At 41.1% G+C, this 20,149-nt stretch overlaps 1 protein-coding gene across 1 annotated transcript in view; it reads left to right on the forward strand.

Moving 5' to 3' along the window:
- Positions 1–20,149, forward strand: part of LOC122795553 (interleukin-31 receptor subunit alpha-like) — a 1,451,325-nt gene that overhangs the window by 1,419,557 nt on the left and 11,619 nt on the right. Inside the window, exon 16 of the mRNA XM_044063779.1 lies at positions 2,840–2,918. Within this exon, the coding sequence (XP_043919714.1) occupies positions 2,840–2,918 (79 nt within the window). The remainder of the gene's footprint in view (positions 1–2,839; positions 2,919–20,149) is intronic.

Genomic DNA, 20,149 nt, shown 5'->3' on the forward strand with positions numbered 1-20,149 from the left:
AGACAACCCCGAGACAATACATACATACATACATACAAGGAGATTTTGATCAAATAGTTATTGAAAGCAGAACAATTTATTACTCTTGTAGTTCACATATAGATCATATTACAGTATTCTTAGTCATATGTCCAGGCTAGGATTCCTCTCCTGTTTTTAGAACTTCTGTTCTGAACTGTAGCCTCCTCTTGGTTTTAACTTCTACGCATACATTTACATACTTGCAGTTTGGTCTGGAAGCCAGGAACTTGGTGGTGGAACTTGCTTCCTATACCAGTCACCACCTGCTGCACTACAGAGGTTAGTCTCCCACGTATCCCTTCACCCAGTGCTGAGCTGGTCAATATTGTAATCGGTCAGCTACTAGCAGCATTTTTTTTTACTTTGTTTCAAAATAGGCCCTTGAGTGAATTAGTGCAGATGACCCAAAATCAATTATCATTGCTTATAATATACTCGTGGTAAGTCTGGATTCTGCTGCCACAACTTGTGCACATGCCAAGAGAGAAAGAGATGAAGTCTGAACAATGATGCAGGAAGTTGTGACTATTCAGAGAAACCTCGGTCTGGGTACAAACTTCACTTCCTACTAGATGCAAACCTTATGAAAGAAAACATTTTTGTTCAACATTCCTTCTGCCACATCAAACAGTCTGGCTGCACTTTGTATGGTGTTGGATGACCTGTGCAGACCAGACTGTCTCCTTTTCTAAAAAGCTTTTTCCTCTGACCAATGTGAGAAAGTCACACACTCCTTTGCGGATATGATTGCCAAGATAAGGGAATCCTTTGCCCAAAATGTGAGCATGGAATACCGCTGTCTTTGATGCAAGTCTAGCTGGATTTATGTTTCCTGGAATCCATTCCAGATAATATAAAGTCCCTCCCATCATTCAGCAAGTTCTGGAAAGTACTATAATTTCTTATTAACCAGACACACTGCAAATGTTTCCAAGATAGCGGCATCGCCTAATTCTACACCCCACTAATACCCACACTTCCTTAGATTCTCCTCTCCTATGACTTTCATTTCTTAATTTCCTTTGTTTTTCTCCCACACCATGCCTCCATAACTCTCCTCTTTCCATCTTCATTTTTAACTTTTGATTAAATTATTCTCCCTCAACTCAGCCCAAATATTTATTAACAGAGAATAAATATATATATATATATATATATATATATATATATATATATATATATATGATAAATACTTTCTTTTCTGTACTTTATTGCTTATATAAGCCTATTCTGATTGATTGCATGCATATGCCTGTGACTGCTTGTATAAATTCTCCTTGTTTGTATGTACATATTATTTTTTTCTTCTTACCTTTGGTTGAATATACTGGGATGAACCTGAAAATGGTCCATCGAGATCAGTGTTTTACCCTGGTCAACAAATAAATGAATGAATGATTAAGTGAATAAAGAAATGAAGAAAGAAAGAAATGATAAGGGTATCAGCATTGCTTTATCTATGCGTCCAAATTACTGTGGGTTGGACACTCACCCTAAATGGTTAATTAAATCTTACCTTGCTCCAATTATTTTCCAAATTATTCATTCCTCTTTTAAGACTACTTTTTTCTTCACCTTTCTAAAGGAGGCCTTGGATATGCTAGAAAATTACTGTCCCATTTCTAAATTATCTTTTATAAGTAATACTACTGGCAATTTGTATATGTGCATATATATTCTTGCCTTAGATTACATGGCCTCTTCAAAAAATATCAGTCTGGATTTAAACAAGGCACAGTACAAAGATTGTCTCATTTGTCTGGTAGATGACCTGATTGCAAGACATCAACATTTGTACTCTGTCTTGGTGTTCCTTAGATTTTGATTGAACTCATTATATTTTTTGTGCAGCACGAAAACGTAGCGGACCAACATATAGCTGAAAGTGTAGAAAAAACACAAGATCCAGTAGAAAGACCAGAAAACATTCCCTTATATATATATATATATATATATATATATATAGGGAAAAAAAAAATATATATAGGGAAAAAATAGGCTGGTTGACCAAGAGAAGGTCTGATAGACACCATGCAGTAGTGGCAAAACATTGCAAAAAAATATCTTTCTGACTTTTGTGTAAAGAACTGTGAAGCTAAAAATCTGGTTTGTAAATCTGAAATATTGTACTACTAAACTGTTTGCTTAGATTCTGTTAGGCAGAACCACCATATCTTTATTTGAGTAAATTTGTCACAATATTAAAGCCAAATCAGTATCCCATAAATACTCTATTTTTTAAAGTTGCAAAATCACATTTCCTTTTGAATTTTTTTTTTCAGTTATTGAGATACTGCTATTTCAATGCATACATAGATAGTGTCTTTAGACTGAATGCACTTATCCCAGGTACAGGATAGGTTGTAAAGTTGTCTGAAATTTTTTAAATGGTAAATGGTAATGAATCTATCAGTTTGGGTTACTTTATGTGCGCTAAGTGCACCAGCAGAGGTTCATTCATTCATTGTGTCTGGTTCACCATATGTATCCCACTTTTACAGCTTATAATATGCTATACATGCAGCAAAAACAGTGGAAACAGACATAAAAGCACCAGGAAATTATGGTGTAATAGTTAAAATCTTAGCCTGACAAATACAAGGTACAGGATTTGATTCTGTCCTTTGGTTTTTGACTACGTTTGTAATAGCCTGCAGAGTGATAACCTAGTATTTATCTCTAAATAGATTCTAGTTTCAGAACCCAGGACTTTACAGCATAATTCACCATACTGTACAGAATGTTGAATTACCCAAAGGTTTTAATGTTGTTGTCTGATAAGAGATTTTGTGTTCTAATGCATGTGCTCTATTTATAGGATAAGAAAAGTGCTATGGCCTGATATACCAAATCCTGCTTTTAGCAACCTGAGAACCTGGGACAAGAATGAAACTAAGGTAATGGTATTTTTGCAAAATAACACATTAATAGAAAAAAGTATGTGCTATTCAGCTTCTCAGACAGATCATGTGAGTCAGGTTTTATGCTGTATTATCTGTTCTCCATCCTCTGGAGCTGTCCATTTGCTGACTGAAAAAGAGTGATTCGGAGAATAAAGAGAGAAAAATTAATTTGTGTAACAAATATGAAAACTGTTACAGATTTACTTATGCAAGTACAATGTGCTCCATTTACATGCATGCAGGAGGAAATTATATTTCTTCTCCTTAATTAGCCTAGGCTGTGTTATGGGTCTCATGTTCTTTACTATTTTCATATGTCTTTTATAGTGGCCTTCCATCTTATTTTGTGACCACAAGAGTCACACATGTATGTACTTCAGCCACAGCTACATTTCAAGACCATCATCTTCAGCAATGAAAGTTTTGCTCTTGTAGGATACCTAAAGCATTCTGTGACCCTGAGTCACCACTAGAAAACTGTAGCGGTGGAATATTTTACATTTGCTAAAACAATGCTAGTTTCAAACAGTCTTTCTCTGTTTTTACCTTTTATTTGCCTGTATCAATTATCTCCATTTATACACAGCTTTTGGTGGCTGATTTCCAAAATGGGGCCCCAGGCACTGAACTTTGCGGTTTAAATAAACAGTTTTAGCTACCCTTTCTAATTGGACTGAATGATGTGTTTTAACTGTCACTCACTTTGCTATCCCCAGTTTAATCTCCTACATGGTTTCCTGTTGCATTTTCCCCATAAGTATTTATTTGCATCCTACTATTATATCAGCGGAATGTGTATGTTAATGTTATCTTTTAAATAATGATTTGTCATCTTACCTTCACTTACCACAATCTGCTCCCCAGTTCTGGTTGCTTAATGATAAGTCCACTCTAAGGATCCTCTTAATCCCCAGCCTACGATAAACAGTATTTTTTATACAGCTTTTCTTTCCCAAAGTGTTTTCATGAATTTTAAGGCGAGTAGGGTTTGATGCGCACTGTCATTCAAACACTGCATATACTGGTTTTATGGGAAATGACAGCTAGAAGATGACATGGAAAATCTCTTGATTTTTTTGTAGGTAATTCTTTGTTTTCTTCTACTCTTACCAGGCCATTAAAAAAGATAGGACTAGCACCCCCTAACAGGGCTGGCAAAAGGGACCTCATTTTAACATCTCACCTGAAAGGCAAAACACCCTGCCACTGCAACACCCTCTTTAAGCTAAATTCAGACACAATAATTTTTCATGTATGATTTCACTCTCCACGTGAAACTAGAACCCGCAGACTGTAGCTTCAAAGGCTAATATGCTGGCAGCTATCCCTCACTGACATATACATCTCTTAACCGTTTTTTTCTTATTTCTTTATGTAACTTGATTTACATCTGCTTCTGTCTTATAATGTCAGCATGGTCCTTTAAGTGTAGAAAGTGTAGCATTCTCTTTCCATTTTGTTATTTGTTTATCTGCTGACATTTGCTTGACGCATAGTACGAATAAGATCAAAAGAGTCCCTTTACAGGGAAGCCCAGGGAGAAAAGCTCCAGAAGCTATTCTTCAAAAAAATGTGTTATTTAATTCTGTAGTGCAAGATGTTTCATTTATCTATCAAAGACCTTCCTATATTCCACAGATATTCTAACAATGGATGTAGATGAAAGATACGGTATAAAAAACATATCTGGTTCGCTGTGTATGTATCTTTATTAATCACCATCCTTTCAATATCGTCAAATGTTTGTCACCATCATATCAACTCATTTATCACCAATCAACCTGTACTGTCATTTAGCTGAAAATACTGTAAACCCACAATATTTAGACTGTTTATATATATATATATATATATATATATATAGAGAGAGAGAGAGAGGCAGAGATATCTACATAGATCTATCTATATAGGTTGATATCTATACATTTATCTATATCTTTATTTATTTGACATTTGTTTACCAGGAAAGTCCAACTGGGCCATAAAAGTGCCCCTTTTCAGTGGAGCCCCAGGGAGAAAAGCTCCACCCTACAACATTTTTAAAGACAAATTAAACAAAAACATTAGGTATAAATATGTATGAATTGTAGTTACAGAAAAGAAGGCAATACTGTATATTCTTTAAGATACAAAAGGTATTATAGTACAGTTTTAACATTGTAGTACAGCCTTTGTGATAGAAGAAGGCATTCAAGTACAGTCTTTTAATGAAGAGATACAAAGAAAATGAGAAGGGGGCTATAGGAGAAAAGAGACTGTCATAGTTTTAAAGCTGATAATTAATTGGGTGTTGAGTACATTAAAAGAACAATAGATTGAGGTAAACTACAAATAGATGATGTGATAGAGCTGTTAAAGAGTGAAAGAGGTAAACATAAGATGTATTGAATGCAAGAGGATACATCATTCGAGCAGGGATGTTGCTACAGCTAGGTAAAGGATATGGAAGACAAAGTGATAAAATTGTATAAGGTATAAAGATATGCACAGAGCAGAAAGGCCAGAACAAGAAGTAGGAGAAAGAATAGTAGAGAAAGAGAGGAGAGGAAATGTGAGGGAACAAAAGCAGGGAGAGCTTCAGAGGAAAGACAGAGAGTACAAAAGTACAGTTGTGTACACTTACCATAAATGTAGATGTTCAAGTGTATTCACTGTTTCAGTCATTACATTTGGGTTATCTGCTGGCAGGTTGCCCTCAGTCGGCCTGATTAACAAAGTCTTGGGTCCTGCATCGGTTGCTGTCCCTTCTTCCATGATGTCAGGTCATCAGGGGTATAAAACATGCAGCCGATGCCATTTTCATCAGTTTTCCTTGCCCCAGATGTCAGGTGCCCCCAAAATGGGGAGCAAAATATATATATAAATGCATGTAATTTAGAACACAAAAAATATACCTTCAAATAAAAGCAAATACAACAAAAAGGCTTTTGAGCATAGTAAAAGAAAGAAGAGGTATAAAAAGAGAAACGTAGGGGGCTGGTGGGTGGGTGACCAGGACTGCAACAGTGAATACACTCAAACATCTACATTTATAGTAAGTGTACACAACTGTACTATGTTCTTCATGTTTCACTGTTGCAGTCATTACATTTGGGTAGAATCCCAAAGCTATGGTTGGGAGGATGGAATTATACAGCATTAGGAGCAGTTATAAGGCCTTGCAGGACAGCAGTGGCAAAGCCTGCTCTGGATTTAGAGAAGAGAGGTAAATGGAGAGGTAAATGGTAATGTTTGGTGAATGTATGAACTAAGCTCCAGGTAGCAGCTTCTAGAATGTCTCTGGCAGGAACCCAACTGAGAAAGGCTGCAGAAGTAGATGCAGCCCTGGTGGAATGGGATCTGATCCCCTTGGGGACAGGTTTACCATGATGCATGTTGCAGAAATGAATACAATGACTTATCCATTTTGAAATAGTCTGCTTTGAAATAGCCTTTCCCTCTGCCCCTGCAGCAAATGCTACCAGTAGTTGCTCAGATTTTCTTAGAGATTTTGTCCTGTTTAAGTAGAATCTAAGTTGTCTGTGTACATCCAATGAATGCAGAATCCGCTCCTCCTTGTTCTGTGGATTTGGGAAAAAAGTTGGCAGATGAATGGTCTGATTAAGAGCCACACTAGATACCACTTTAGGCATGAAGGATGGCTTGGTCCTGAGCGACACCCTGTCCAGGTAGAAAATAACAAGAGGCTCCACTGCCATGAGAGCCTGTAGTTCGGAAATCCTTCAAGCTGAAGTGACTGCTAAAAGAAAAGCGGTCTTCCAAGATTTTATGTAGCAGCTGGCTCAAAAGTAGGTAGGGTGAGCTTTTCCAACACAAAATTGAGGTCCCTTGCCGGAGTTGGTGCTCTCCTGGGAGGTCTTAAATTTTTGGCCCCTCTGAGATACTGTTTTAGCAGGGGATGGGAAAAGAGAGGAGGATCTGTGTTGTAATGAGCTGAAATAGCAGAGGCATGGATTTTTATGGAAGAGAAAGATAGGCCCTTGTGAAGCATCTCCGTTAAGTATTGCAGAATCTGAGGAATATTGGGCATTGCTGTGCTTATTCCTTGTGCTTGGTTCCAGGCACAGAATCTTTTCCGTTTATCAGCATAAGATTTTCTAGCACTAGGCCTTCTAGCCTCCAAAATGACATCCATCACAGGTTTGCTGAGAGATGTAACTGGTGAAATTAGTTGATTAGCCATGCTGCAAGATTCAGAGTTTGGAGCTGAGTGTGCAGAATTTGATAGTTCTGTTGAGACAGTAGATAAGGTGTCTGTGGCAGGTACCATGGAGGAAGGTGTGACATATTGCATAGGAGTGGGTATCAGTGTTGGCGAGGCCAGTCTGGAGCAATCAGAATCATTTTTGGTTTTTCCTGTCTGACTTTTAGTAATACCTTGGAGAGCAAAGGCAGAGGGGGAAAGGCATAGACTGATAGGTTTTTCCAGCTGAAGGATAGAGCATCCACTTTCCAAGCTTTTTTGTGATGGCTTCTTATGCAGAATCTGTCCAGCTGATAGTTTTGGGGTGAGGCAAAAAGATCTGTGTTGGGCTCCCCCATTTGCATGTCAACATGTTGAAGATTTGTGGATCCAGTTTCCATTCATGTGGGTCCATAAGATTTCTGCTTAGTTCATCTGCCAGAGTATTTAGCTTTCCTGGCAGGAATTGAGCTTGTAGATGTATTTGGTAAGTCACGGCTGTTTCCACACAGCCATGGCTAGTCTGCAAAGGGGGTAGGAATGGGTACCCTTCTGCTTGTTTATGTACCACATGACTGTGGTGTTGTCCGTCTTTATCAGTAGTTGTCCTGGATGAAGAAAGTCCTTGAAGGCTGTCAGAGCATTCTGTACAGCTAGCATCTCCTTCTGGTTGATATTCAGGTGCATTTGATTTGGGCTCCATTCACCCTGAATGTATCTCCCTGCCAGATGCGCCCCCCCCCCCAAGCATAATCTGATGCGTCTGTAGTCAGGGTTTGGGTGGCAGTGAGTGGAATGAATGACAGTCCCTTGTTTTGGTGACAGGCCTCTGCCTACCATAGGAACTCTTGCTGCAGGCACGGAATGATAGGAATCATTGTTTACAGGCTGTGACAATGTTGACTCCGTAAGCTTTTTAGGTACCATTGAAGTTTCCTCATATGCAGTCTTGCATATGGAATTAGTAGAATACAGGAAGCCATGAACCCAAAGGCCTGCAGAATTTGTCTGGCAGATAACTAGGTTTTTGTGGCCACCTGTTTGAAGTAAGTCATCAATTGTAATTGTTTTTCTGGTGTGAGGTAAGTCATCTGGGCAGTTGTATTCAAGCTTGCACCCAGGAATATAATTATTTGAGTGTGTACCAGTTGTGATTTATTTTCGTTTATGGTGTACCCTAGACAAGTTAGAAGCGTTTTTACAAATGCCAGATGCTGTAGAAGAGTGTCCTTGTTTTCTGCCTGAATTAGACAACTGTCCATATAAGGAAAAATTTGAATGTTTCTTTGTCTGCAAAATGCAATTACTGGTACCAGGCACTTTGTGAAGACCCTGTGCGCAGTAGATAAGCCAAAGGGCAGTGCAGAGAACTGGTAATGCAAAAAAAAAAAAGCTGAGGTATCTTCTGCAAGATTCCCTGATTGGGATATGCAGGTAAGCCTTTTTTAAGTCTAGAGTTACCAACCAGGCATCCTTGCCTAGCATAGGCAGTAACTGTTGTAGAGTCAGCATCTTGAATTTTGGAATGTCCAGGAATGTGTTTAGAATGGATAAGTCCAGAATTGGATGCCATGATTTGTCTTTTCTGGGTACCAGGAAATGTCTTGAATAAAAACCTTGCCCCTTTTCCTCTTCTGGTACTGGTTGAATAGCCCCCATATTCATGAGGGACATAACTTGGTTCTGGGCCTCTGCTCATTGATTTGGAGGCAGATCTGGCCATCCGTTTGGGATTGGCAACGTGTGGAAATGATATCTGTATCCCTGGGATACTATATTTAGAACCCACTTGTCCTGGGTAATTAGATGCCAATTTTGTGCATGAAGTGCTAGTTTTCTCCCCAAAGGGGCTGCCAAAAGATAAGTGCTTGGAGATGGCAGAGGAAAGTCATTGAGACTGTTTACCGTAGGGAGGTGCTTTGCTACTTCCAGATTTGGAAGTGGAGGCACTCCATTATTTTGTTGGCTTTGGAATTGCCCGCCCCTGCTGTAAATCTCTTTTTGCACACTCCTCCTGGACCCATCTCATTTGCTCACTCAACTGAGTACAGTGAGACCATATTTTGATTTTTGGATACTCCTACCAGTCTCATCTCCTCTGCGGTGTACAGAGAGAGCACTTGGGAAGGGAATTCCCCTATAGTATCTTAATCTGCTCTGTTTCCTCCGTCTCAAAAAAAAAACAAAAATTGCACTTCATCTGCCTTACTGTATTTGTGTTTCTTCCTACTTTTTTTACCTTATTTTGCTTTTGCCTTTTCTTAAAAGTACTCAATTGAATTTATTCTGCTGCCTTTATTACTGCTTGTTAGTAGCCTGATTAAATTGTAACTGTTATTCTAAGGCCCTTGGTTTAAGCACTTGGGCTTCAAACCAGTTGTTTTACATGAAGAAGGTTTGTGGTCTGCACTGTTGTGGCAGGACAGGTATGTTACATCCTTCTAAGTTGGGAACTGCTGATTGAAGGCTCAGTGTCTGTTATGCTAAAAGTGTATTAGTTCTGGGTTAAGGACTTGGGCTTCAGGCCAGTTATTTTACATTAAGAAGGTTTGTGGTCTGCACTCTTGTAGGAGGAGAGGCTAGATTCTGCCCTTCTGACCTGGGAATTTCTGGTTAAAGGCTTATTGTGCATGCTTACTTGAACTGTTTCTTTCTGAAATCGGTATGCCTTGTTTGCTGTAGCATAGACTAGATTCAGGCCGGCTGGATCTAGCTTTGTTTGTATAACTTGTGCACTGATCCAGGCCGTCTTTTTTGGAGAAGGTTTCTCTGTACCCTAGTGGCAGGACTGTGCAGTTAGAACTTGTCTGATTAAAGACTGTTGGAACAGGGTTCAATTTTAAGCTTTTTAACTGGTTAATTGGGTAAAGTGTTGTTTTGATTGTATCTGCTCTATTTTCTGGGAAAAAAATAAATATATATATATATATATATATATATATATATATATATATATATATATACATATATATATATATATATATATATATATATATATATATATATATATATATATATATATATATATATATATATGTATATATATATATATACTTGTTTCTCGCCTTTCTGAACTAGTATAGTCCAGTTTTCATGTTATTGCTGAATCCAGGGCTGTGTTACAAGTTTCTGTGTTGCCATACCTTATTTGGATAGAAGGAAGTTTCTCTGTTCACCTGTGAGAGAGGGGAGCTTTGAGCAGGCTATCTGTCCCTGGAGGAGTGGTTTCAGCCCAGAAGTTAGTAGTTTATTAGCCTTTTTGGGGTAATTTTGACTGTATCTGCTCTATTTTCTGAAAAAAAATTATATACTTGTTTCCCGCCTTTCTGAACTAGTATAGTCCAGTTTTCAGATTATTGCTGAATCCAGGGCTGCGTTACCAGTTTCTGTGTTGCCATTACCTTACTTGGATAGAAGGAAGTTTCTCTGTTCACCTGTGAGAGAGGGGAGCTTTGACCAGCCTATCTGTCCCTGGAGGAGTGGTTTCAGCCCAGAAGTTAGTAGTTTATTGGCCATTTTGGGCTAATTTCTATCACTTTCACTTCCCTGCTATAAAAACCTCATCTGCACAGTTTTTACACTTGTATTCCACTCAACAAGTGCCTTCCAGGTGTTCTGCAGAGTCTACAGCAGCAGAGAGACAAAAGAGTGACTTTGCAGTGATTAAGTATCACTTTTCTGCTTTTCTTGCTGTCTTAACTAATTCCACCTAAAACGTCAGTTTTTTTAGCGAATCTGCGATTTAAAAAGTTTGTTATTGTATACAACTCTGCACAGCTCCTCGTGGTGTCCTGCAGAGTGATATAGGCAACAGAGAGACCCAAGAGAGGCTTTTCCAGATTTAAGTATTTTTTTCTCTGTTTTTTAAAAAGCAAATTTCTAACTGATCTGTGTGTGTTTTAAAAAGTTTAAATTGGATTTGCCTTCTGCTTTTTACAGTTTTTGCACTTGTTTTATAACAATTTAAGTCATTTTTGTATTGTATAACTGTTGTAGGCTACACACTAAAGTACACTAGCCTGTTTATAGCATTCTGTGTGTTTTTCTGATGTTTCCAGAAAAAACAAAAAACAAAAAAAAAATTCTCTTTTCCCGCCTTTGCTGAACTAGATTAGTCCAGATTTCAGGTTTTGCTGAATTCTGGACTGTGGTATAGTTTCCTGTGTTGCCCATATCCTTACTTGGATAGGAGGAAGCTTCTCTGTTCACCAGTGAGAGTGGGGAGCTTTGAGCAGTCTATCTGTCCCTGGAGGAGTGGTCTCAGCCCTGAAACTAGTAGCTTATTGGCCGTTTTGGGTCAATTCCTATCTCTTTCAGTTTCCCTGCTTTAAAAACCGCATTTGCACGGTTTTGAGTTATTTTGCGCATAGCTTAAACGGGTTTAAACTATTCTCGGCTCCACAAAGTCTGCACTTCACTTTTTCCCTTAGAACTGTTCTAAATCTCAAAGTAAGCACTCTATTTTCATTCTAAAGCCCTACACTTGCTCGTATAAGTAATCTTATAAGTAAGCACTAATAAACTAAAGCACTACACCCTCTTATACTCCCTTTAAGTACTTGACTCTCTATTGGTCCTTTTTGATCAGTCAGAAAGTAATTCCTTATGCTATTCTGGCATGTCCAAAAGTCAGTTTTGGGTTTACTCTCCAGTCCAGCTGGTGAATCTGGGAATCTTGAGGCAATGTTACAACTGCCTTATGTACACAGACCACCCTCTCCTCCTCCCAACAAGCTCAAATATATGTGAGTGATGCAACTATATAGCCAAACTGGAGGCTGAGCTCTCTCAACCCAGTACTGATGCAGTCAGTCAAGAGGAGAAGGTAACCACACACACCACAAATCCAGTCTCACATAGACCTATCGCAAAAGCAAACCAAACACATAAACACACAAAAACATACTCGGAGGCTCTGTATGTATGTACATAAAAATCTGCCCAAGCAGCAGAGACCTCCAAAGCAGACATCCAAGCAACCGCTACCCCACAACAATACCCACGTATCACATAGTTCACAAAGTCAGTGTGCCACACAGTCACAGCCCTTAAGGCTAAACAACACACCTAATACACTTGTAATAGGTGACTCTGTTGTCAGACACACTGACGTCCCACTCACCAGGCTGAACAAGGAGAAGGTCACTGTAAGCTGCCTGTCGTGTGCCAGGATCTGCCACATAACACAAGCACTCAGGTCACTCCAAAGCAAATACAAATATGACTCCGTCATTGTCCATGCTGGTGTGAATGACCTGAGACATGCCTCCCTGGACTATATGAAAAGAGACATAGAGGAGCTCTCTGATCATGTAGCCCAGGCTGGTATGACCCTGACCTTGAGTAGCATCTTACCCTCACCAAGAATGATGCCACAGTATCAAGACAAAATGATCAATTTTAACAATTGGCTTAAGTATTGGTGTCATTCAAAGGGGATCCAGTGTCTGTTAGCCTGGGATGACATGCTCGACAAGCCACATTGCTTCACTAGGGACGGCTTGCACCTGTCACCCCTGGGCTTTCGAATACTGGCTAAGGCTCTTGCCACCCCCATAGTACCTTTTTTAGGCAAGGCTCAAAAGACAAACCCACCTCCTTAGACAACACAAGGAAAAAGAATCTAAGGGTAATGCTGCTCAACGCCAGAAGTCTAAACCTCAAGATGCACACACTCGAGGCTCTCCTCAGTATGGAGAATATTGATATCTGTGCAGTAACAGAAACCTGGTTCAAGGCTCCCGAGAGCACCTCAGCACTACCAGGTTATACCTCAAACCATGCTTTTCGCCCCCAAAACTCAGACCGAACCACAAAAGGAGGGGGAGTATCCATATTCATCAAAGATACCCACACCTCCAGGTTAGTGGCACTGCACGAAGCATCAGAGACCATCCATGTGCAACTAACAATGGGCAAAACTGCCTTTCAGTTTGTAGCCTGCTACAGACCACCCTCCCAAACTCAAGAACCCCACTTGGCTTTCCTGAGAACACTGGAGAATATGAAGGTCTCTCCAAACACCATTATATTGGGTGAATTCAACTACCCAAACATAGACTGGGAGCACTACTCAAGCCCCAACACCCTCGCCCAACGGTTCCTAGAATTTATAAACTCAAATGCTATGGAACAACTGGTCACCACTCCCACAAGGAGGAAAACATATTGGACCTGGTCATCACCAACATGGGGACTCTATGTTCCATACCAGAGGTATACCCCTCATTGGTAAGATTTGACCATAAATTAATCTCACTGGACATCCATATCCTGTCCCCACCCCCAGCCAAGGAAACCACGGTGAAGAACTTCTCAAAAGCAAACTGCACACTTCTCAAAACCAAGGTGGAATCCTTCAAAGCCCCCGGGCCAGTGGAAAATACGGCCTAAATTGCAGAATCCTTTACAAACGCATTCTATGGACACCTACAGGAATGCATGGATCATGCTATCCCAAATAAAAGCAAGACTCACTCCTCCAAAGGCAGGAGACCTGTCTGGTGGACCCCAGCCATAAATAAGCTATACAACAGAAGGAGGAAGCTACTACATGATAGAGCAAAATGCCAAAAAGGGAAGGCATCTCTGATCAGTACTAGCAAGAAACTATGATCCCTCATAAAATCATCTAAGGCCAGCTTCGAAAGAAAAATTGCACAAGACGCTAAAGATAATCACAAGGCCTTCTTTAGTTATGTCAGGAACCTGGGTGGCAACTCCCAGATATGCTCTGAGTTAGTGCAAAATGACAAAAAATACACTGAACCCACAGACATTGCCAACATCCTGGCAGACAGGGGTATAAAGCATGCAGCCAACACCATTACATCAGTCTTTCTTGCCATGCGGTGCCCGAAGCAGAAGCAGTTCGCAATTGCCGGTCGGCCGACTCCTTAAATTTTCGTTTTCAAGTTTCAGTACCGAAGTCTTCAACTAAAGCTAAGCACCCCATTGGGAAAACTTTTTCTTGCTTTAAAACGATGTCAGTAAAAGTCAGTAATTGTATTTCTTGTGGAAAGCAAATACCTCATAAAGATTTTCATTCGTACACTATTCCTTGCCTAGGCTCTGACCATGACGTACCTCGCTGTCGGTTTTGTGCCTTATTTAAACAGTGAACTATTCGTCATCGGTATATTTACTCTTCTAAATATTTTGGTACTTGGTTCAATTATCCAGATATGTCTTCGATAAGCCACCTGACTATCGACATTCTGAAAAAACACAAAGATAAAGACAGAGACAGGCCACCTACATCCAAAGTTGCCGACGACGCTTCTCCTAAGCTAGTCACCAGTTCACCGGTACTCAGTAAGGCACTTTCACAGCCCCTGATACCCACTACTTTAGATTCGGAGGCCTCTACTGAGACCCATTCGAAGTCTGGTATGCCTTGAGATGCTTCAGCTGTGGAACCTGCAGATGTCTCTACCATGGATGGGTCCAGAGCCGCTGTGCAGGCACTGGCTTCTGAGGGTGTATTTAGGCCTACTGACTTGCATATTAAATCAGTGCCATCTTCTTCTTCAAGGCCTAAAACTCGAACCATGCCTAGAAAACCAACGCCCAGACCACATGGTCAGGCCTCTATGCCTAAAAAACAAATTATAAGAATGGCTGAAGACCTTATTACTTTAATCAGGGGAAGCCAACCTTCCCCCTCTAAGAGACCTAGGACTGAGTTTGCTTATGATACTTCTGACCAGGATTCTGAAATTTCTGTTGCCTCTGATGACCAGGATTTACCCTTATCTACCTATGAGGATTCTGATGCAGAGGACTCTTTTCCCTCTGCTCACCCCCCCCAGAGGATTTCTCTTTTGATAAAACCTTGCATACTCTTAGGGAGCATTTCTGCTGGGAAAGCCAGGATTACTCTGATTCTAAAAAGAGGCTCAGGGAATTCTTACTCCTGCCCCAACACAGGCCTTTAGCTATCCCTCCTGTACTAGACATTGTTGATGATTCCTTTTCGGAATCTAGCTTGGCCCCTGACACTTTACCTCTTGTTCCCAGAAAACCTGATAGACATTACAGGGTTCCTGACTCCCACAAGTTCCTTTTTAAAAATCCTATTGCAGATTCTGAGACCATTTCACAGGCACCCAAGGGCATTAAGGCTACTACTGCCAAAAATCCTACCTCCTCTGATAGAGATTCCAGGGCGCTAGATAGATGGGGTAAGAAGGTATACACTTCTGCAACCTTGGCCATTAGGGCCTTAAACTGCCAGTTTCATATGTTAAAGTATCAGCAGCATATTATTGGATTGCTTAAACAGAAATTTATATTGATTCCTGACTGTGCTGAAAATAAGAATTTACAGGATTTAATGCATTCTGCTAAACAACTTGTAAAACACACTTTGCAATGTGATTTTGATTCACTAAAGGCATCTTCCAGGGCTGCTGTCACTGAGTCTGTACTTAGAATGCATGCTTGACTTAAGAAGCAATCCTTGCCAGATCATGTTAAAGCTAAATTGCTGGATGCTCCCTTAAATCAGTACCACCTGCTTGGTAACGAAGCAGAAGTACTTAAAAAGATGGAGAAAAAGCTAAATATATGCAAACTGTTAAAGATTTCCTACAAGTACAGCCTCCAAGATTTAGTAGGCATTGGCCCTCTAAGAATTGGTCCTTTACTGCCTCTTCCAGGCCTTCTCAGTCCAAAACCAGAACCAGCAGAACACCCAAGCTTCAGTCCCAGGGTACGCACAGGACTAAGCAGTGGGGGGCTCCCACTTCCAAATGAGGGAGTAGTAAGACTCCCCCCTATGGTAAGCTGTCTCAATGACTTAACTTTAACACTTCCAAGCACTTCTCAACTGACTGCTCCTTTAGGGGGAAAGATTGCTCTGCAGGCAAAAAACTGTGAACTCATTACCCAGGACAAATGTTTTTTTAAATATAGTTTCCCAAGGATACAGATTTCACTTCCACACATTACCAACCCCAAACGGTTGGCCAGATCTACCCCCACCTCAGTGGACATAGGCTCAAAAGCAAGTACTGTCTCTCTTAAGCATAGGGCTATTCAAACTGTACCAGAAGAGGAAAAGGGACAAGGTTTCTACTCAAGACTTTTCCTGGTCCCCAGAAAAGACAACTTATGGTGTCCTATCCCGGACCTTTCTATCTTACACACCTTTTTGGTGATCCCAAAATTCAAGATGCTACCTCTTCACCAGTTGCTTCCTATGCTAGGCAAGGATGCCTGGTTGGCAAGATTGGATTTAAAGGAAGCTTACCTGCACATCCCAATCAGGGAATCTTGCAGAAGATACCTACACTTCAAAGCAGGCTACATGCACTATCAGTTCTCTGCACTGCCCTTTGGCTTATCTACTGCGCCCAGGGTATTCACAAAATGCCTAGCTCCAGTCATTGCATTTTGCAGGCAAAGAAATATTCAAATATACCCATACCTGGACGATTGTCTAATTCAGGCAGAAAGCCAGGACATACTTTTGAATCATCTGGCATTTGTACAGAGGGTGCTAACTTGTCTGGGGTGCACCATAAACAAAAAGAAATCACATCTTGTACCCTGTCAACAAATTACATTCCTGGGAGCAAGCTTGAACACAACTTCCCAGATGGCTTTCCTCATGCCAGAGAAACAAATTCATTTGACAACTTACTTCAAACTAATGGCCACAAAAACCCTGCTGTCTGCAAGGCAAGTACTGCAAGCTTTGGGGTTCATGGCCTCCTGCATTCTTATAATTCCATATGCAAGACTGCATATGAAGAAACTACAATGGTATCTAAAAAGCCTATGGTGTCAACATTCTCAGGATCTAGAAGCAATGATTCCTGTCATACCTTGCCTACAGTTAGAGTTCCTTTGGTGGGCAGAGGCCTGCCACCAAAACAAGGGACTACCATTCACTCTACCCCCTGCCACCCAAACCCTAACAACAGATGCATCAGACTATGCATGGGGGGGGCTCACCTGACAGGGAAGTTCATTCAGGGCAAATGGACCCCAAGTCAAATGCACCTGCATATCAATCAAAAAGAAATGTTAGCTGTACAGAATGCTCTGACAGCCTTCAAGGACCACATTCTCCCAGGACAATTAACGGTAAAGACGGACAACACCACTGTTATGTGGTACATAAACAAGCAGGGAGGTACCCATTCATACCCTCTCTGCAGACTAGCCATTGCTCTGTGGGACACAGACTTGAGCTACCAAGTGCATCTACAGGCTCAATTCCTGCCAGGAAAACTAAATACACTGGCAGCCAAACTAAGCAGAAATCTCATGGACCCACACGAGTGGAAACTGGAACCAAAGACTTTCAACATGTTGATAAAAAAATGGTGGAGCCCAGATGTAGACATGTTTGCCTACCCCCAGAACTACCAATTGGACAAATTCTGCACAAGGACTCCCCACAAACAAGCTTGGAAAGTGGATGTCCTGTCCTTCAGCTGGGAAAATCTATCAGTTTATGTCTTTCCTCCTCTGCCTCTCCTCACCAAGGTACTACTAAAGATCAGACAGGACAAACAGAGGATGATATTGATTACACCAGACTGGCCACAACAACACTGGTACCCCCTCTTGCGCAATGTGTCACTGCTGGATCCATGGCACCTGCCTCAGACCCCTACCCTGTTGTCACAGCAAGAGGGCCAGATTCTGCATCCTCAGCTTCAAACCCTGAACCTGGCAGCCTGGCTAATTACCTAATCTCTCCATTACCATCCCTCAGTAAACAAGTGTTGGATGTCATTTTGGAGGCAAGGAGGCCTAGTACTAGAAAATCTTATGCTGAAAAATAGAAAAGATTCTGTGCCTGGAACCAAACTCAAGGGATGGACACAGTAGTGCCCAATTTACTTCAGATTCTTCAATACTTAACTGAGATGCTTCACAAGGGCCTTTCTTTTTCCTCCATCAAAATTCATGCCTCAGCGATTTCAGCTCATTACAACACAGAACCACCCCTCTTCTCTGATCCGCTGCTCAAGCAGTTCTTCAGAGAGGCCAAAAACTTAAGACCACCCAGGAGAGCCCCAACTCCAGCCTGGGACCTTAACTTTATATTGGAAAAACTCAGTCTACCTCCTTTTGAGCCAGCTGCAAGTGCAGAGTTAAAATTCCTTTCTTGAAACACAGCCTTCCTTTTAGCAATCACTTCAGCAAGAAGGGTATCTGAATTACAGGCCCTTATGGCAGTGGAGCCTTTCCTCATCTTTCATGCGGACAGGGTGTCCCTCAAGGCAAATCCCTGTTTCTTGCCCAAGGTAGTATCCAGTGTGGCACTTAATCAGTCCATTCATTTACCAACCTTCTTTTCTAATCCACAGAACAAAGGGGAACGGGTACTGCACTCCTTAGATGTGCACAGACAGCTTAGATTTTACTTGGACAGGACTAAACCTCAAAGAAAATCTGAACAACTGCTGGTAAAATTTGCTGCAGGGGCAGAGGGGAAGGCCATTTCAAAGCAAACCATTTCTAAATGGATAAGCCATTGCATTCATTTCTGCTATAAGCACCATGGAAAACCTATCCCACATGGAGATAAGACCACACTCAACCAGGGCTGCATCTACCTCTACAGCCTTTCTCAGAGGTGTCCCTACCAGGGACATCCTAGAAACTGCTACCTGGAGTTCTGTACATATTTTCACCAAGCATTGCCATTTGCCAGTTTTTCTCTAAATCCAGAGCTGGCTTTGCCACTGCAGTCTTGCAGGGTCTTATAGCTGGTCCTAATGCTATCTAAATTCCTCCTCTCATCCTTTGCTTTGGGAATCTACCCAAATGTGATGGATGCAACAGTGAAACATGAAGAACATAGTACAGTTGTGTACACTTACCATAAATGTAGATGTTCGAGTGCATTCACTGTTGCAGTCCTGGTTACCCTCCCTCCAGCCCTCTGACTTCTTTGGCTATACCTCTATTCTCCTTTACTGTGCTTAAAAGCTTTTTGGTGAATTTGCTTTTTTGTTGGAGGTATAACCTTGCATATATATATTTAATTGTTTCCCATTATGGGGGCACCTGACATCTGGGGCGAGAAAAACTGATGTAATGACTTCGGCTGCATGCTTTATACCCCTAACTTCCTGACGTCATGGAAGATGAGACAGCAACCGACACAGGACCCAAGACTTTGATAATCATTCAGCATCTACTTCTCTGAAGTACAGGCCAACACTAAGAGATTCTGGTTAACAAAGTTCGCAAATGACTGCAAACTGGGAGCCATTATTGAATCTCCAAATGATGTGGATATTCTACAAAAGGGCCTGAGCCATGGGCTCAAGCTTAATGGCAAGAAATGTATAGTTATCCCCTTTGGGAAAAAACATGTACCCATGAATTACCACATAGGTGGCAGTACACTAAACACCAAAAGTGTGATGGGAGACTTAGGGACACAGGTGGACAGTGGTCTCACCTTCGATAACCACATCACCACAACAGTCAGGAAATCCTTCTATGTGGCACACCTCATCACTAACGGCTTTTCATCCAGAAAAAAGGAGGTCATTGTCCCACTGTACTCATCCCTCATTAGACCCTTATAGAGTACAACACCCCATTTGGTATGTACCTCACAAGACATCTCCAACAGCTGAAAAGGCTGCAGAAATACCTCACTAAAAGAATCACAGGCCTAAAGCAGTTGCCCTATGCTGACCGTCTAAAAAAACTCCAGCTATACTCTGTGGCATATCCTGTACTCAGAGGCGATCTTTGCTTAACATACAAGGCCATGTCAAACCTTGAGCTGTTGGACATGCTCCATATAAAGAAATCCCAATCCCCTCAGAGCCATACACTCCAGGGATCTAAACCTTGTCATCACAATGAACAAAACGTGGAGGGATAGGTTCCTGACCCAGAGACTCCCCATACTCTGGAATAGACTGCCCATACATGTCAAGCAGAGCGCCTCCTTGGCTCTTTTCAGAGGGAACCTTAATGATTGGATGGGAGATAGGAAATTCACCCCAGGGAACATGTCAGTCACCCTGCTAGACAGGGGTCCAGGGAAGTAAATATTGTG

The sequence above is a fragment of the Protopterus annectens genome, chromosome 2.part2, assembly GCF_019279795.1.
Source record: "Protopterus annectens isolate FY-2018-M chromosome 2.part2, PAN1.0, whole genome shotgun sequence".
In the NCBI taxonomy this organism is placed as follows: Eukaryota; Metazoa; Chordata; order Ceratodontiformes; family Protopteridae; genus Protopterus; species Protopterus annectens.